Here is a 16,238-nt window from a genome sequence, read left to right on the forward strand (position 1 = left end):
TTTACTTGTATTAATTCTGAATTTTGTAGATTTTTGTTTAAACGTCGGCCAAAAAGCTTAATACAAATCTTGTGCGTTAACCATTTTACAGTGCTRAATTATTAAAGCACTCCGCTGCGCGTCGTGCTTCAAATTCATTTCGCACTGTAAAATGTAAGTTACCGCACACGAATGTAAATAACTATTTTGTAATTGTGTTGACTGTTGACACATTTGTTTTTCCTATTTTTTGATTTTTCAAAAATATGTAATAATTTTATTCTGAGGCGCTGGGATATTTGTTCAATACTTCTACCGCATCGTATTTCTTAAATCTTTATAATTTTATCTATTTTTTCATCTATTTTACAGTTCACAAAACTCTTATTGATTATTATTTACACATTTGGAGTGAAATAGTTTTTCCATGGCCAACTATTATCACACAAAATATAAATGGAAATCATAGGCGGCTATGGCAATTTTGAAAAGCTTATTTTTTTCTGATCTAAAGAATATATATTTGTAACAAAATATTTTTTTAACTATACTTAAAAAGTGAAACACATAAAAATACAAGTTTATCTTATTACGGCTAAACTAATAACTGAAAAAAATTGTTAACTACATTATTAAATTCCTCGTAAAAAAGTGTCTTTTTTTCAAATGCGTATCTTCTATAATAACGAAGATATGAATTTTTTCAGATTTCACTAAAATGTCAATTTTTGTCTATAAGTCGAAAACAAAAGACGATAGCGGGATGCGGTTTTAACCAATATTATTTTCTCAAAAAACGAGCCCCAGAATGTATCACTCGTTTTTGGCTAAACCTCTTAGTTTCGGAGATTCCCTATTCGGACATCCAAAATGCAGCACCCTGTACAGTTGGAGACAAAATAGTTTGGTCGTCAATGTCACTTGAGTGACATTAACAGTTCATCTATGGACATTAAATTGTAAAGCATGCTTTAGGACTGTTAACCTTATTTTTAGCTACTGTCAATTATAGTTGTATGTACATATTTTTGATAGGAAAAAATAATAGCTGTCATTAATTTAAAATTGACATTCATTTTAACGTTAAAGCTTGAATTACATTAACGTATCAGAAAAGTGACGACCAAAGTATTTTGTCTCCAGCTATATTTAAAAGAAATAAGACCAATATGATGATCGAATAGGTACTTCGTTTAAAATTAATATGCAAAGGTTTTTATTAATATCAAAAAATAATAATTTGGTGAAATCATTTCAGATTTTTGAAGACAAAGTAGAAATGATTTTTTTCCAAATTTCAAAGATTGCACAATCTTACATAATTAATATCAATTGCAATGACATATCATATTTTATATGTATATATTTTAAGAAAACGTGATAAATAAGAACTTTTTATCTGATCTTGTATTCAAATACAAATGTATCACTGATCAAATCCTAGATCTTTTTATTTTTCTAACACGATTACTAAGTTTTACATGTTATATGAGACCGAAACCGAGTTCGGAATTTACCGTTATCTTTTGTAGAAAAGAGTAAGTATGTAGTTTTGTCGTGTCATCTTATGATTAGGACTCACTTATGTGGAACGTCGAGTTTGCGCAAAATTCACATGATTAAAACTATAAAAATAAAAACCGCTACACAAAAATGTAATATTCTTAAAGTGGTTCTGTACAGTCGCACATCAAAGTATTATGAGAATATATTGTTTGTTAAAATGGCATCAAAAATGTTCGTAACTTTGCCCGGAGGCTTGAAGATGCCGGCTCTTGGACTTGGCACTTGGCAAGTAAGTGAATTATTTTTTTCAAATTATCTACGCATTTATTTACGCATAATAATGAATTACCAAATTACAAAGTTATAGGTATGTACATTTTTTTTAATTAATTGTATGTAAATGACCGTGGTTTATGAAGGTACGACATTTTTATTATTAAATCTAAAATTTAAACAATTTTGTATCTATATTGATTGATGTAAATAGTCAGCGATTAATAAATGTCTTTAAATTGGATAACACTTTTTTTTTGAAAAATTCTTATTTATTTACTACACTGATAAGTAAGTACTTCGTCTGACATCATTGATTGCTTTTCTCATAAGTGTTTATTTAAGCATATCGAAAATTATGTGTGTACTCTTTTTTTTATTTAAGAATTTCTTTATTATTTTAATTTTGTTAATAGTTTACTACATAATGTATTATTTTAGGCAAAAGATAAAAATGAGCTTGTAAATGCTCTAAACTCGGCTCTCGAAGTTGGCTATCGACACATCGACACTGCTTTTGTTTATGAAAATGAAAAAATCATCGGTGATGTGTTAAAACAATGGTTCACTTCCGGTAAATTGAAACGGGAAGATCTATTTATTACAACAAAACTTCCCATGTATGGTGTGCATCCTGACCGGGTTGAATTTTTCATGAAAAAATCGTTGGAAAATTTACAAATTGATTATGTTGACTTGTATTTGATACATTTTCCTATTGGATTTAAATATGATAGTAGTACAGGTCGTCCTCTACTTAATGACAAACAGCAAATGGTAACGGAAGGTAAAACAGATCATGCTGCTGTTTGGAAGGTAATTTGCAATACATAAGATTTTAAATAAATAAATAATTTTTTGTTTAGAAAATGGAAGAACAAGTTGATGCCGGCCGGACCAAAACCATCGGTCTTTCAAATTACAACATTTCACAAATCGAAACAGTTTTAAAATCTGCTAGAATTAAACCCGCAAATTTACAAGTCGAACTTCACGTTTATTTGCAACAAAGGGCACTTGTTGATTTTTGCCACAAAAATGATATTACTGTAGTTGCCTATTCACCATTGGCTTCACCAGGTTACAACAAATTTTTACAAGGATTAGGAAAAGAGTAAGAAAAGTTAACATACAATAAACAGTTTTTTATGATTTTATTACAGGCCGAAAAAGCTGCCTGAAATACTTTCCGATCCTGTCGTCAATAAAATAGCAAAAAAACACTCAAAAACGCCAGCTCAGGTTGTACTGAGATTTTTGTTGCAAAGAGGAATCGCTGCAATACCGAAAAGTGTTACCCCAAAAAGGCTTCAAGAAAATATAAACATATTTGATTTCAAACTCGATGATAATGAATTTAAGGAAATGTGGAATTTGGAAGTTGGTGAAGATGCCAGAGTTTGTGACTTTAGATTGTTTAAGTATGCCCTTAGTGTATTTATATTTTAAGAGTTAGAACTAATTGTTTTTTTTTTCAGTATTGAGGACCATCCAGACTTTCCGATGAAACGCTAAGAATTTACAGTAATTTTATAACAAATCCACTGTTATTGCAATTAAAAGATGAATAAAACTTGTATGCACCACAATATTTTTTTTACTATTATCAACGTTAGCAACTCTATTCTAAAAAGGCACGCGTGTTTTATTTTAATTTTTATTGTTTCTATTATTCATGCAAGCAGATTAGACATTATAATTTAATAAATATCTTATCCAAAAATAATTTTAATAAGAAATAATAAGAAAATTGCTTTTATTGCTTATAACTTTAATAAAGGTTTTAGTAATGTAATTAATATTTTATAAATTTTAAATTAAGAAAGTCTTTTATCTATTCTAAATGTAAAAATTTAAAATTGATTCTTACCATTAATCTATATGTAGTTCCGACGTATGAGTTTCATGTGTTATCGTTATCGATTCGAAAACCTAAGTGTATAACAAGTATATAACAAATAAAAAAGTATATAACAGTAAAAAAATTAAGTAATTTTATCATTTCATCGGTGAGTTGCGCAATATTTTAACATCCTAATTAAATAAAACAAAACAAAGAACCTTGATGAGTACATACAAAATCTAGATAAATTCAAACCGTATACTTAAATGAAACAAAGTAAAAAAAATGTGTAGAAAGAGTAGTGTAGTTTCATGTGTTATCGATTTTAAAACCTAAATAACTAATATGAATAAGTGAGTTTGTCGTTTCATCGGTGAGTTGCACAATATTGAAACTACCTAAAGTAAATAAATAAAACACTTGAATATACAAAAAATCGAGATAATCAGATAATTGAAACTGTATAAATAAGACACTGTATAGAAAATTGTGTAATATAATAATAGTGTAGTATATACAAAGTGCCTATTTTTAGAATGGCAACAGCAATGTTTTTAAATCTGCCGAGGGGCTTGAAAATGCCAGTCCTTGGACTTGGAACTTGGCAGGTAAATAGTTAAAAAAGAAGTTACGAAAATCTCTTTACACTAACTAACATTTATTGAATGTTTTATTTTTTTATTCAACTGTTTTTTTTATTCATTATTTTAGGCAAAGGACAAAGGCGAGCTCGAATCTGCTTTAAATACAGCCCTCGAACTTGGCTACCGCCACATCGACACTGCTTATATTTACGAAAATGAAAAAATCATTGGTGATGTTTTAAAACAATGGTTCAATTCCGGAAAGCTGAAACGGGAAGATCTTTTTATTACGACGAAACTTCCTATGTTTGGATTGAAGCCAGACCGGGTTGAGTATTTCCTGAAAAAGTCACTCGAAAATTTGCAACTTGATTATGTTGACTTGTATTTAATACATTTTCCTATTGGGTTCAAATTTGATACTAGTACAGGACGTCCAGTTGTTAATGACAAACGACAATTGGTACCAGAAGGTAAAACAGACCATGTCGCCGTATGGAAGGTAAATTTTAATTTAAAATAACTCGAGTAATAATATTATTTCTTCATTAAGCAATTAGAAGAACAAGTGGATGCCGGTCGGGTTAAAACCATCGGACTCTCAAATTACAGTATTTCACAAATCGAGACAATTTTAAAATCTGCCAGAATAAAACCAGCAAATTTGCAAGTCGAGATTCACGTTTACTTTCAACAAAGAGAACTTGTTGATTTTTGTCAAAAGAATGGCATTACTGTAGTTGCCTATTCACCACTAGCTGCTCCTAGTTATAACAAAGTTTTACAAGCAATGGGAAGAGAGTAATCAATTGGTGTTTTCTGTGGATAACACAACTTTTTATAATAATTATTACAGATCCAAAAAACTCCCTGACATACTTGGTGACCCGGTCGTTAATAAAATTGCCAAAAAACACTCAAAAACACCAGCTCAAATCGTTTTAAGGTTTTTGTTACAAAGGGGAATAGCAGCCATACCTAAAAGTGTTACACCTAAAAGGATTCAAGAAAATATAAATGTGTTTGATTTCAGTCTTGATGAAAATGAATTTAAAGAATTGTGGAATTTAGAAGCTGGGGAAAAAGGCAGAGTTCATGATTTTAATATGGGATTTGAGTAAGTTTTTCTTAATAAAAATGATTCTATTTTAATAATTGCTTTTTTCAGTTTGAAAGATCATCCAGATTGGCCCCTATAGCACAATTTTATGCAAAAGTGAATAAAAATCTTACACCACAACAATTTTTTAATTTTAGTGTTAACTATTTTTCTGACTTGAATTTTTTCATTCTTTATTGTTACACCTTTGAACAAATTTTGCATTCCCGATATCATTTTTTCCTAAACCAGTTTTGTGAAATTTATTTTCCTTTTACTCATTTTTTACTAAAGTAGCATACTCTTCTTTTATCTGCCAAGATTAGTTAATAATAAAAAATGAACGTTGTTGCGTATATGGCTCAAAGAAAGTGCTCTTTACTATTAATAATCCTAATATCAATATTCGATCAATAATTTCGAGTCAAGACTAAAGCTTTTGTAAAGTACGTATTATCCTTGGGAATATTTAGAATTTCGTTTGATTTGGATGCACAAAGGAATTTAATTAATTAATATTCTGGTTTACATCAATAACAAAAAAAATGCGAATAGGTATAAATATTAATATATTTTTTTTTGAAAAATTAATTAATTATTTAATCATCCCTAGTTTGAAATACTTAAAACAAGTAATCTCAGCTGTTGCAAAAACAACCTAAGAAGATTCATTTTCATTATAATTAGTTGTATCTGGTTTCGAGTTTAAAAGTTTTAAAGTTTCTTTGGTAGAGAAATAATGACTTTAAACATGACATATCGATGAAATACTTACCTAATTATAAAAAGATCTCCTGTTACAGATTTTCTTAAGAAAGAAAACAATGATTCCTTTTTTACATGTATAATATTGATGACATAATCACAGAAAAATATCTTAAATTTAATTTGGTTGTAGAATGAACATTCATCACATTATTACAATAAGAGACAATAGCGATTGGGAATTGTTTGTGAAAAAAAAATGTTAAGAGCACATAAATACAAATATTTTACATCTATCTAAATCAGTCTTTTAAAAAATATTTGAAAACTGTTTTCTTCATTATATTGGCGTTTCGTTGTTACAGGTATCTTCTTCTTTGGTTTTGTAATGAATTTCGTAGATTAGCGTGCTTCCATTTTCAGGTATCGAAACTGAAACAATTTCTTTATTCACCAAATTAACCTTATCTTCATCGATTTCGTCTATAATAGTTTCCATTCGACTGGGAGATTTCTGTATTCTTATATTGTAAGAACGCGAATAGACATCTCCAAGCACGGAGTGTCTTTTATTCTTTTTCGGCTTAACGCCACACAAAACTTCTTTAAATGCACTGCGCATTCGATCTGACATGACATTATACAAAATCGGATTTAAAGTCGACGAGAAATAATAAAGAATTCCGGTGATGAAAAACATATAAGTATTGGCTTCCGAATAATCCGGCCCATAAATCACCAAAAGACGCTGTGCGTGAAATGGGGCCCAACATAGGAAAAACGCAATTACCACAGCACCTGAAAACAATTCCAGATAATCGTATTTAACCGATTTTCACTTACTTAACATTTTGATTACGCTGCGGTTTGATTGAGTCTTCCTACTGTCTCTATGAACCGACCCTCGCAACCCGTGACCCAGCGTCTTTCTCGTCGTTTTCGCGATTTCAAGACCCATTTTTGTGTACTGGACTGCAATGGCAAGCATCGGAATGATGAAAAATATCAAAGTGCTTAATTCGGTCAAGGGAATTCCTTCAGGTTGGTACAGCATTCCGCAAAACGCACTGTCCTGTAATAATAAAGTTGGGGTAAACTTTTATTAGATTTGGGGAATCTACCGGCAAAATATTTGTCGAATTTGGAGGGTAAAACAAATAATGGACTCGCGTGTTGATGCAGAAGGGCAAAGCGCTGACAAATGCGCACAGCCAAAGACAAGCTATAATCCGTATTGCCCTTTGTAAGCCCGACATCGTATGGAGATATAAAGGGTAACAAATCGCCAAATAGCGCTCGGTGGAAAATGCTACGATTGTGAGGACTGAAACGTAGGAAGCCCTAAAACCCACAAATAACAAAAATGCACTCCCCCATTTTTTTTTACATACATTTCCGAAAGAAGAGCCCTGAACTTGCAAAATTCGATCCCGAAAGGCCATGGATATTGGTGCCAGTAAAGCATCACGTCATTTGGTAGCCCTAAAAAATCGCAAAATTGATTAAGCCATAACTCAAACTAATTAATTCGTTACTTGAAATCTTGAAATTCAATCACATAATTTGCTTGCGTCGTTTGGAAAATTCTACTCACCGAATATCAAAAGAGTTAAATCGCTGATGGCTAAATTAAACAGGTAATAATTGGTAGCGGTGTGTAGGGAGCGATGTTTGATGATAACGATGCAAACAGCGATGTTTCCAAAAAAACCCGATACAAATATTAACACATTTACGACTGTTAAAGGGATTGCCATTTCAAGAGGTTGTTGTTGAGCACCTCTGTAACACTGGACGTAGGTGTCCAAACTGCTGGAGTTATTCATGCACATTACTCTTGTATCGTCTTCCATTATCCAGATTTCAATGTTTACTGAAAATTTTTTCAAAAATTTTAGCTCGAACTCTTCACGATAGCATTTTGTGAAGTACAATAATAAACTTTGTAAATATCACCTAAATAATGCAATTGTCATCAACTCAAAGCGCCAGATCTCTTTATCTAAATACCGTATTATTATAATTACTGTTATATTACTCTTTCTTAGTTTAAAAACAACAAGAAGTGATAAGAATTTAAAAACTCTAAAAAAGCGAACAAATATTTTAAGTTTAGTGTCATCAATAAAATTTAAGAGAAAGATGATTCAAATTTGTGATTGTTTTTTCGAAAAAAAATTTCTTACATATGTGAATAAATTGTTGTTAATTAGTATAACACCTAACTCACCCCTTATCACTGCTATTTGTGTGTATCCATTGTACGAAAAATCCAGCGGTTTGAAAATTCATGAAAACAGCGTGAAATTCATGTTTTCAGAGTGTCGTCGTTCCAGTTGCACGCCTGGCTACTTACTGAAACTGCTCCTCCATTGTGTTGATCCGGTAATGATCTACACATCTCTCTGATAACCGAAAGTTGCAATGTGTTGCGATTTCATTGTACTTCTTGCTAATTGCAAGATGAAATGAACAACATGAAATAGTGAGCTTTTGAATATTCGAACTTTGATTGCAAGTCCTGTTATGAAACTCTCTGTAGGACGCAAATCGAGAGAAATGTTTTTAGCACCCTAAATAACCTTTTTTCAAATTAATTCTGTGATTGGTCACTTAAAAATTCTCCCCGAGGAGGGGTTATAAAATTGTGATGACTGCGGCCGGGATTGGCTTAATATTCCTGTGAGATCTTTTTTTAAAACTTTTAATTCATAAAAGAATACAATACCAGACTGAATTTCCCTAGTTTAAATAATCTTATCTTAAGTAAATACAAATTACAACATGTACAAGACAAAAAAAAATTAATCACTTTAGCCGATACGGTAGTAGCTTTTCATTAGGTCCAAAGTGGAATTTTTATTACTTTCAGCTAGAAATAAGGTAAAGTGAGTTGACAAAAGAAAGGTAAACACATCGAGAAATAAGTGTGAAGAAAATTGCCAGCATTTTTTTACGGTTAATTGAATTAAATTAAAAACAGAATCTAGATATAGTCAATGTTGAAGGGTAAACGTATTTTTACGAAAATGATCGGTTCATTAGGAATTTGTTTGCATTAATTGTTTAATTAAATCTTTGTTTTATAATCATAAAAAGTATTCATTCCAGAAACATTGCAATAAAATTAAATTTCGCCTCACTAATTTTAAAATTCACATTTATGATTATTACAACCAATAAAAAAGAAGAAAATGTTTCAACTACATATTTATGATACAAAAAGGTTTTATGTCCCATCAGTTAATTCAATGTTCGCAAATATTTTTGTTCAAATGTCGAATTTTAATCTTCATTTTTCACTAAATGAAATTTAATTTTAATAAAAGATCTTAAATGTCCAGAGAAAAGAACGAAAATCTAATTTTATCATCTGTTATCTTCTCCATTCTCCATTAGAACATCCTTCTCGACACAGCTCTTGTCCTGTTTGAAGGTCAATTTTAGCTATTTTAAATAGTTCAAATGTTCCATAATGTAACAAAACAAAAAGCCAATCAATATATTGGCCTTAATTTGCAGTTAATAAAATTTCATTGATTATTTTTCCAATTATGAATTATATGAAAATTTTATCAGCTTTCATAAAATCACTTTCAGAACAATTTAATCTAAAAAGCTTCCTTAGACTTTTTTATAATTAGCCCAATTTTTTAAATTTAAATTTAGCAAACTTTAATACTTTGAACAAGCCTGTGCTTTAAACTAATTAAAGCACGAAACAGCTTAAAAATTAAGAAATACGTGGTATCATTTGGTAAAATAATTTTCATAATTAATCTTCATTGACCCTTTATCAGGCGTAGGCTTCTAGCGTGTTATTTTTCATTTCAGATGAGAAATAATTACCGAAGTTGTGGCTTCGTATTTCAAGTGATAATTAAACTTTTGTTTCACATCTGTGACAAAATTATTTAAACACATGAGTTATAAAGGTAGCGATGATCGATACGTATTTTTCTTTCACGTGGGCATTCAATATTTGAAAAAAGAAGCACTTAAATTGATGAAAACAAACGATTGACATCAGCAAATCACAAATATGGACGGGTGTTAAACTGGCATTTACTGGAAAGGTTAAAAAACAAACAAAATGGGATCACTATAGATATTTTATTTTAATTTTTCTACTGTCCAATACAGACAATAATAATTTATCTGAAACTCCGCAAAAGCGTAACATTAAGCTCGGACTTGGCCCGTGCCAAATTCTTTTCTTTCAAAGTTGACGTTTCATAAAAAAACTCCGGATTGGACTTATGCCTCTGCTCTACCACATCAAGTTTCAAAAAATCATTGTTAGAAAATTCGTTTCTTATAGTGGGGCTAATTAGCATGTTTTTATTAAAAAAGCATTTCATTTCATTAATTAAAGAGTTGTGTTGATTCTCATTGTTCAATTTATTCTCTGATGTGAATTCTTGATGAGTTTCGGAAAACTGTGACGGCCACAAGGCCCACTCCTCTTTTCTGAAGCAAATTTCAGGATTATCACGATCGTCCTTGTAGATGGTAAATATTCCTCCTTCACTGGACCGTCGACTTAATTGTAAAAGTCCTTCCAGACGAGTGATTTCTAAATCGAGCGCTGCTAATTCGCACTTGTATACTTTATTTTGTATTTCTAGACGAAGGATTTGTTCTTTGGGGTCATTTTTGATAAATCGCCTTGTATTGTACTCGATTTTTAATCCCATACTTTGCATAATCGGATCCTGTGAATTGTAGCGTCCAAAAACCGATTTGAGTTTGGGTGAGAATAGCAAAAACAGTGTCAATGTTGTCGATGTTAATATACTTATAGTTCGGGCTAAATAACTAAATATCACGTATTCGCTTACAAAACTCGTCAAAACTGTGATTATTGCACTGAAAACAGCACTGTAGACGCAAATTCCAATATATTGCGAGTCATTCAGTTCTTGCACCTTGACATGTCGCGTCTCCCAAGCCATAAAAACACCCATAATTAGAATCAACCCTTTATAACCGTAAACAGCAATAAACCAGCCAGTTGTGTTCTGCGACCGACATACTTGCACCTGCAAAATTATTATTATGCGGTTTCTTTTGAAATATATTGATTGATTTAAAATTACTTGCGGTTGATAAACAACTCCACGCTCTTCGGAATTAATTTCTAAAGTTAAATTGTATAATTGTCGTTCCAAAGGGTCGATCATTACCCACAGTGCCAGAATAATTGCATCGATTATTAAAGGAATTAAAATCAAAACAATGAGCTGCTTGTCTTTGAGTAATTTATCTTTGACTTTGCTCGGACCCCCGGAGTGGGTAAAAATGCGGTGGACACGATATGTTTTAGCAAACATCGAACCGAATACTAATGAAAATCCAGCCGAGAGCAAATAGACTTGGACCTAAAAATGTTTTTTATTAAAAAATGCGAATATCGTGTTTTCACTATATTAAAAACTTTGCTGGGCTTCGGGCTTTTACTACAATTCTAGCTGCATCAACACTAATTAAATAATAAAAGAAATTAATTTCATTTTAAAAGCTCAAGTTACATAAAATATGATGCCGTAAATTTTGCTTAAATTATGATTTAATGATTCTGTTTTGTAATCAGAGCCATGTAATAAGAAATTAAAGTGATCAAACTTTTAATTGAATTTCAGATGTTGTAACTTTTTGACAGATTGATTTTTAGTTAGTTTATTATCAGGCTAACCAACTTTAAAAATCGCACTTAACTGCACACTTTTCACAAAACCGTTATTACTTACCTACATTAATTAATATTGTACTGTTTTATTGATTGTAAGTAAAATAAAGCATTGGAGCGCAATAAGATAAATACTGAATTAAAACGAATATAGAATTTAATTTAAATAAGGTGAAACTTGTATTACAATTTTTATATCTCGTGAATTTATAAAGTACACAGATTATTAACATTCTTTTTGTTACTTTAAATACCTTTTGCCTAGACAGTGATTTGTTTATTACAAAACATGAAATGTAAAATGTACTCATCAGAGACTTGATAATGGATAAATATTTTATTCGAAATAATGGAAAAATGCAGACGAACAAATTGGTGGAGGTGCCGGCATAAAAATTTGATGTAAATCCTGTTTTTTGGTAATATTTGCAAATAAAACAAATTTAAATTAAAAGCGTTGTCAAGTAGAACATAAACGATAAAAAGTTGTCTGCCACCCTCAAAATCCCAAAACTTTTTGACTACAAAGCATATTTGTCTAATTAATCCCCGGGCCTTACCGTGCAAAGTTCGTCAACATATTTATTCACTGTGGATGTGTCAAACCCCAAAAGGATGACTGAAAGGTAGACTAAAATACATCCCACGACCGCCACATTATTCAATTTCGGACTTGATAATTTGACACTCTTCATCCGCCTGAAATGTAAATTAAAATAGAGAAACAAAACTGCGAATAAAATTCCCATGCTCGAAATAAAAATTATGAAAAGTAACAGAGACTTTGGAATGGTAATTAGTGACAGTTTTAATATTCTTTGCGCAATGGGTGTTTGTGTGTTCCACCAACTAACGCGGTAGCAAGCTTTGCATTCGAAATCGAGCTCTCCGGTGTCGGAATTAAATAGAGCAATGTCTCTAACATGCCCATCTGAAATTTTTAATCCTATTAAAAACATTTTAGAGAGGCAACAATTTACCTTGGATCTGACGCAAAACGGAACTTCCAACACGATCAGCTCCAATAAACTTCAACGGACCCTGAAATGTTTGCAGCTTGCTAAATGTGTCATTTTAAATTAATAAGTGCTTACTGATATGCCCATGAAATTCAAAGAGCTCATCCGGAGCACAAATTCACAAACAATGTCGCTTCGCCGGTAATTAAATTCTTGCCCGAAATCTAGCACGTCCTTCAGACTCAAAGCCATGGCCCAAACGGCGTCATAAGTCAAACTCGCGTATTTGGAAATTTTTGAAACGTTTAATTCTGACTCAAAACGGGCATTATCCTACAAAACTCACACAAAATTTGCTTATTTTGTTCCAAATTTTTGTTACCAGCCCTGAAATTGCTGTATTATTTTCCCCAACAACATTGTAATCTGAAACCAAAATTATTCCCTCCACCGATTTGCTCAATTTCAGAGACGAGCATTTCGTTGTTATATTCCACCAAATATCTTGCCTGTCTTGAAGAATCCAAACATAATCAGGGCCGTACATTCCCAAACTATAAATTTCGCAAAAAATCGCAGGCGCGATTTCGCTCGATAAGGCCGCAATAATTATGTGAATGTCGGAATTTTTCAAAATTTTTAGCTGCTCTTTATAATTGTCCAAAGAAAACGTAATTGTCGTAACACAAGATATGTTCTCGTTTTCAAAATCCGTTATAAGATTGTTGAGAGGGAGGAGAAATTTATTTTCACTTTGACAAAACGTTGCGATGACTCTCCATCCAAAATATTTCACAAAAGTGACTTTAGCCGAGTTGTGGGACGAGTCAGGAGCTACAGTGCGGAAAAATAGAGGGAATTTTTTGCGGTCGCTCAAAGTGGGTGATGTAGACCCAAAGGAGACCTAAAATAAAATTCTCCAACAACTTGTATAAAAACAATAAGGCCTTAGAAACGAGTAAACAATGTTACCCCTATTTCTAGAAAAATTACCTGCAAAATATTCCAGTAAGGCACAACGTGGGCCAAACTCTCGGTAACATTCGAGCAACTCGTCCCCAGTAACATAACAATGGTTTTTTTTGAGTAAATCGCGTGAAAAAACCGATCGATTCCAACCCCCGGATCGCACTAAACTCACAAAATCGGTTACAACTTTTCCTCAATGTTCGCAATACCAACCTGAGTGTCGTTAATAATTAGTTTGAGTGTATAGTCAGGAAGTATATTAAAGCGATTTACGTGTTTGATGGCAAGTTCAGCAGCCGCTATTTCACTTAATCCCTCCGGTCTCCTCCCCCATTTAGTTGTCAATTCAAACAACCCTAGAATATGTAGAATTTTGCCACTTTTATTCCGAATTTCGTGCCTTAAATGTACTGATCTTGATTTTAAACTAGGAGTTTTGTGGCTGTTTTGAAGTGATTTATTTTGCGTCTTGGGTTTTTTTATAACGGAAAATGAGACGATTAAGGCTGCAGTAAGAAAAATCACACACAAATGTTTTTGGAATGAGTGTGGCGGCCACATTGTCAACTACTAACAAGATTTTTGAAAGAAATCATCCAAGCAACTTCGAGTACTCGAGAGGGTACTTCAACTTGCGCACGACTTGGAGGCGCTCCACAATTGACAACTCAGCTTTTCATTTTTACTTTGTGGGCATTATTCTTTTCAAATTGTATGAAGACGAGAGGTGCTTAACGCGATGATATTCTTTTATCATAGAAGGAATCGTTGGGGTGTAAATAAATTCTAATATATTCATTTGAAATACTTTATTGTACTTTTAGTTCTACAAGAAAATTTATACTTTACAAAAGTTGCATAATTAAGTTTCTACTAGAAAAAAAATCGATTACTAAAGAAATCTCAGTCTAAAATAAAATAAAAGAATTCAAAGTTAATATAACTCTGAACAGAGTTTGAATACACAACGCAGATTATAAAAGAACGACGTTCTATACATTTTATATTTTTCTCCAAAACAATAATTTACCTGCTGCGTATTTTAATTTTTGCCGGAGCTTCGCAATTTTCAATTCAATGTCAATTCTGTTACAGAATAATCAAATGTTTTTCAGTTTTATGTAACTCGTTTCGAATAATTGCAAAACGTCGATCATTTCTATTTGTTATGGATTTTATTAGCGTTATATAAAACGCTACAAAAATGTGCAATTTTCTTATAAAGAACTATTCTCAGTCGACAGAGTTCTCTGAAACGTGTGAAGCTATCTGATCAAGTGATCACCTTTATTGTATTTCTTTCGTGTTCAAGCACATAAATAATTTCCGGTTTTCTTTTACTTTCGTTTTTCCAATTTTACGTCAGAAATAAAACAAAACAAGTTATCATGGCTACAATATAAAAACAGTTTTTTTTTTTCAAAAAATACTTTATACTAACTGTTCAGAACTGTTCAAAATTATTTTGGTTTAGGTAGGTCGTGTTTGTGGAGAGCAGTGAATATGGCAAGTTGAAACATGTATTGAAAATGAAGGAAATAACTTTGGACAGTTCCCTAAAGTTTCGTTTTTTTTTATAAAAAGGGCTGCTTTAGTTTTTTGCAATTTCATAAGCTTATCTCCGAAAAGAAAAAAGTTTTATTCAACTTATTTTGCATTTTCCTCATTATTATTGATTATAACTTTTTTTACTTTCCTTATCCTATAAGGAAAGTACTGTAATCGGCTGAAATTTGACCTACCTATATTTTTACATTTCTGGACGTATTATAGCTTCAAGACACCACACCAAAAAATTGGTTTGGGCCATTGGGTCGTGTGTGTGTGTGTGTATAATAAAATAAAAAATTGCACCCCAGACCCGAACCCGCGACAACTATGATCTATTTCGCGTCTAATCCGATAGGTAGTATTAACGCAAATGTTATGTTTGCTAATATTTTTATTATTTTATTTCCAAATAAGTAGAATAAGGAAAGTCGTGTGATGTTCACACCAAATTTTTTTCATTGTCAATATCAATTAATAGTCAAATTAAAAAAGTCAACCAGTACGAGTACTGCGACTATGTCAAAAGGATACTCTCCTTTAAAATTAAAAAATTGAGTAGTTTTTTGACTATTCGTTGTCATTATTAATCAAGAAAAAATTAGTCATTTCCTAAATTTTGAGTTCATCTCTGATAACTCTGCTGAAAAGAAACGTTTTAAACATTTTCTTCAATTTTTGTCCTTTAAAAGCCTTTGAAAATACGCATAACTGGGTTAAATAAAATAAATTTGTATTTTAGTAAATCCCAACACTTTTTTCCATTAAAATAACATTTATGTCTATATCCTTTACTTTTTTATAAATCCTTTTATACACAACCCTCAATTGTTACATTTTCTCATCGGACTTTAATTCTCTAGTGTATTTCATAATGGTATCTAGATTGAATCTTTTATTTTATTTACGATCGACAAAAGGCAAAAATAAATGTTTTGATGCAAAATAAAAATCGTCTATGAAAGCCCTTAAATTAATTGTTGTAGCCGGTTATTTATTAGGTTTAATTATTGCGGATTTTTGTTTGCGCTTTATTATATAATCAGTTTGTTCACTTCAGGAGAAAGGAAAACAAAAAACAAGC

The 16,238-nt window shown here is 31.5% G+C and overlaps 4 protein-coding genes across 5 annotated transcripts; 2 read left to right on the forward strand and 2 right to left on the reverse strand.

The window, feature by feature from the left end:
* The first annotated feature begins 1,557 nt into the window (after positions 1 to 1,557).
* Positions 1,558 to 3,347, forward strand: LOC123005270 (1,5-anhydro-D-fructose reductase-like). Its single transcript, XM_044398951.1, has 5 exons — positions 1,558 to 1,774; positions 2,200 to 2,574; positions 2,625 to 2,872; positions 2,922 to 3,179; positions 3,237 to 3,347. Exons 1-5 carry the CDS (start codon positions 1,595 to 1,597, stop codon positions 3,271 to 3,273), a joined length of 1,098 nt encoding a protein of 365 aa, XP_044254886.1. The 5' UTR covers positions 1,558 to 1,594; the 3' UTR covers positions 3,274 to 3,347.
* Positions 3,348 to 3,831: 484 nt separating this feature from the next.
* Positions 3,832 to 5,425, forward strand: LOC123005290 (1,5-anhydro-D-fructose reductase-like). 2 transcript variants are annotated; one of them, XM_044398972.1, is made up of 6 exons: positions 3,832 to 3,974; positions 4,137 to 4,209; positions 4,313 to 4,687; positions 4,739 to 4,986; positions 5,042 to 5,302; positions 5,354 to 5,425. In XM_044398972.1, the coding sequence occupies exons 2-6, from the start codon at positions 4,138 to 4,140 to the stop codon at positions 5,382 to 5,384; spliced, it is 987 nt and encodes a 328-aa protein (XP_044254907.1). In that variant the 5' UTR covers positions 3,832 to 3,974; position 4,137; the 3' UTR covers positions 5,385 to 5,425. The 2 variants fall into 2 exon arrangements, with proteins under 2 accessions (XP_044254907.1, XP_044254906.1); XM_044398971.1 differs by lacking the exon at positions 3,832 to 3,974 and having other exon boundaries at positions 4,056 to 4,209.
* A 687-nt stretch (positions 5,426 to 6,112) lies between these two features.
* Positions 6,113 to 8,380, reverse strand: LOC123005040 (neuropeptides capa receptor-like). The gene is made up of 6 exons (XM_044398630.1): positions 8,220 to 8,380; positions 7,584 to 7,862; positions 7,381 to 7,471; positions 7,111 to 7,330; positions 6,833 to 7,061; positions 6,113 to 6,787 (listed from the first exon to the last, which is right to left on the reverse strand). Exons 2-6 carry the CDS (start codon positions 7,840 to 7,842, stop codon positions 6,330 to 6,332), a joined length of 1,257 nt encoding a protein of 418 aa, XP_044254565.1. The 5' UTR covers positions 7,843 to 7,862; positions 8,220 to 8,380; the 3' UTR covers positions 6,113 to 6,329.
* Positions 8,381 to 10,106: 1,726 nt separating this feature from the next.
* LOC123005196 (gamma-aminobutyric acid type B receptor subunit 2) lies at positions 10,107 to 14,167 on the reverse strand. The gene is made up of 8 exons (XM_044398849.1): positions 13,820 to 14,167; positions 13,631 to 13,768; positions 13,020 to 13,541; positions 12,773 to 12,970; positions 12,659 to 12,719; positions 12,239 to 12,609; positions 11,089 to 11,370; positions 10,107 to 11,031 (listed from the first exon to the last, which is right to left on the reverse strand). The coding sequence occupies exons 1-8, from the start codon at positions 14,165 to 14,167 to the stop codon at positions 10,144 to 10,146; spliced, it is 2,808 nt and encodes a 935-aa protein (XP_044254784.1). The 3' UTR covers positions 10,107 to 10,143.
* Between the last annotated feature and the right edge of the window lie 2,071 nt (positions 14,168 to 16,238).

This window comes from Tribolium madens, unplaced genomic scaffold (assembly GCF_015345945.1).
Source record: "Tribolium madens isolate multiple individuals breed KSU strain unplaced genomic scaffold, Tmad_KSU_1.1 Scaffold_20;HRSCAF=117;Tcas5.2_LG4, whole genome shotgun sequence".
Classification (NCBI taxonomy): Eukaryota; Metazoa; Arthropoda; class Insecta; order Coleoptera; family Tenebrionidae; genus Tribolium; species Tribolium madens.

Coding starts and splice junctions, on each gene's coding strand:
- LOC123005196 (XM_044398849.1), bottom strand. CDS start 14,167: ATGTGGCCGCCACACTCATTCCAAAAACATTTGTGTGTGATTTTTCTT. Junction 13,769..13,819: donor TAATTATTAACGACACTCAG/GTTGGTATTGCG, acceptor TTGTGAGTTTAG/TGCGATCCGGGGGTTGGAAT. Junction 11,032..11,088: donor GAGTTGTTTATCAACCGCAA/GTAATTTTAAAT, acceptor ATAATTTTGCAG/GTGCAAGTATGTCGGTCGCA.
- LOC123005270 (XM_044398951.1), top strand. CDS start 1,595: ATGATTAAAACTATAAAAATAAAAACCGCTACACAAAAATGTAATATT. Junction 1,775..2,199: donor TTGGACTTGGCACTTGGCAA/GTAAGTGAATTA, acceptor GTATTATTTTAG/GCAAAAGATAAAAATGAGCT. Junction 3,180..3,236: donor TGTGACTTTAGATTGTTTAA/GTATGCCCTTAG, acceptor TTTTTTTTTCAG/TATTGAGGACCATCCAGACT.
- LOC123005040 (XM_044398630.1), bottom strand. CDS start 7,842: ATGGAAGACGATACAAGAGTAATGTGCATGAATAACTCCAGCAGTTTG. Junction 7,472..7,583: donor TTTAACTCTTTTGATATTCG/GTGAGTAGAATT, acceptor GCGATTTTTTAG/GGCTACCAAATGACGTGATG. Junction 6,788..6,832: donor CAGCGTAATCAAAATGTTAA/GTAAGTGAAAAT, acceptor AATTGTTTTCAG/GTGCTGTGGTAATTGCGTTT.
- LOC123005290 (XM_044398972.1), top strand. CDS start 4,138: ATGGCAACAGCAATGTTTTTAAATCTGCCGAGGGGCTTGAAAATGCCA. Junction 4,210..4,312: donor TTGGACTTGGAACTTGGCAG/GTAAATAGTTAA, acceptor TCATTATTTTAG/GCAAAGGACAAAGGCGAGCT. Junction 4,688..4,738: donor ACCATGTCGCCGTATGGAAG/GTAAATTTTAAT, acceptor TTCTTCATTAAG/CAATTAGAAGAACAAGTGGA.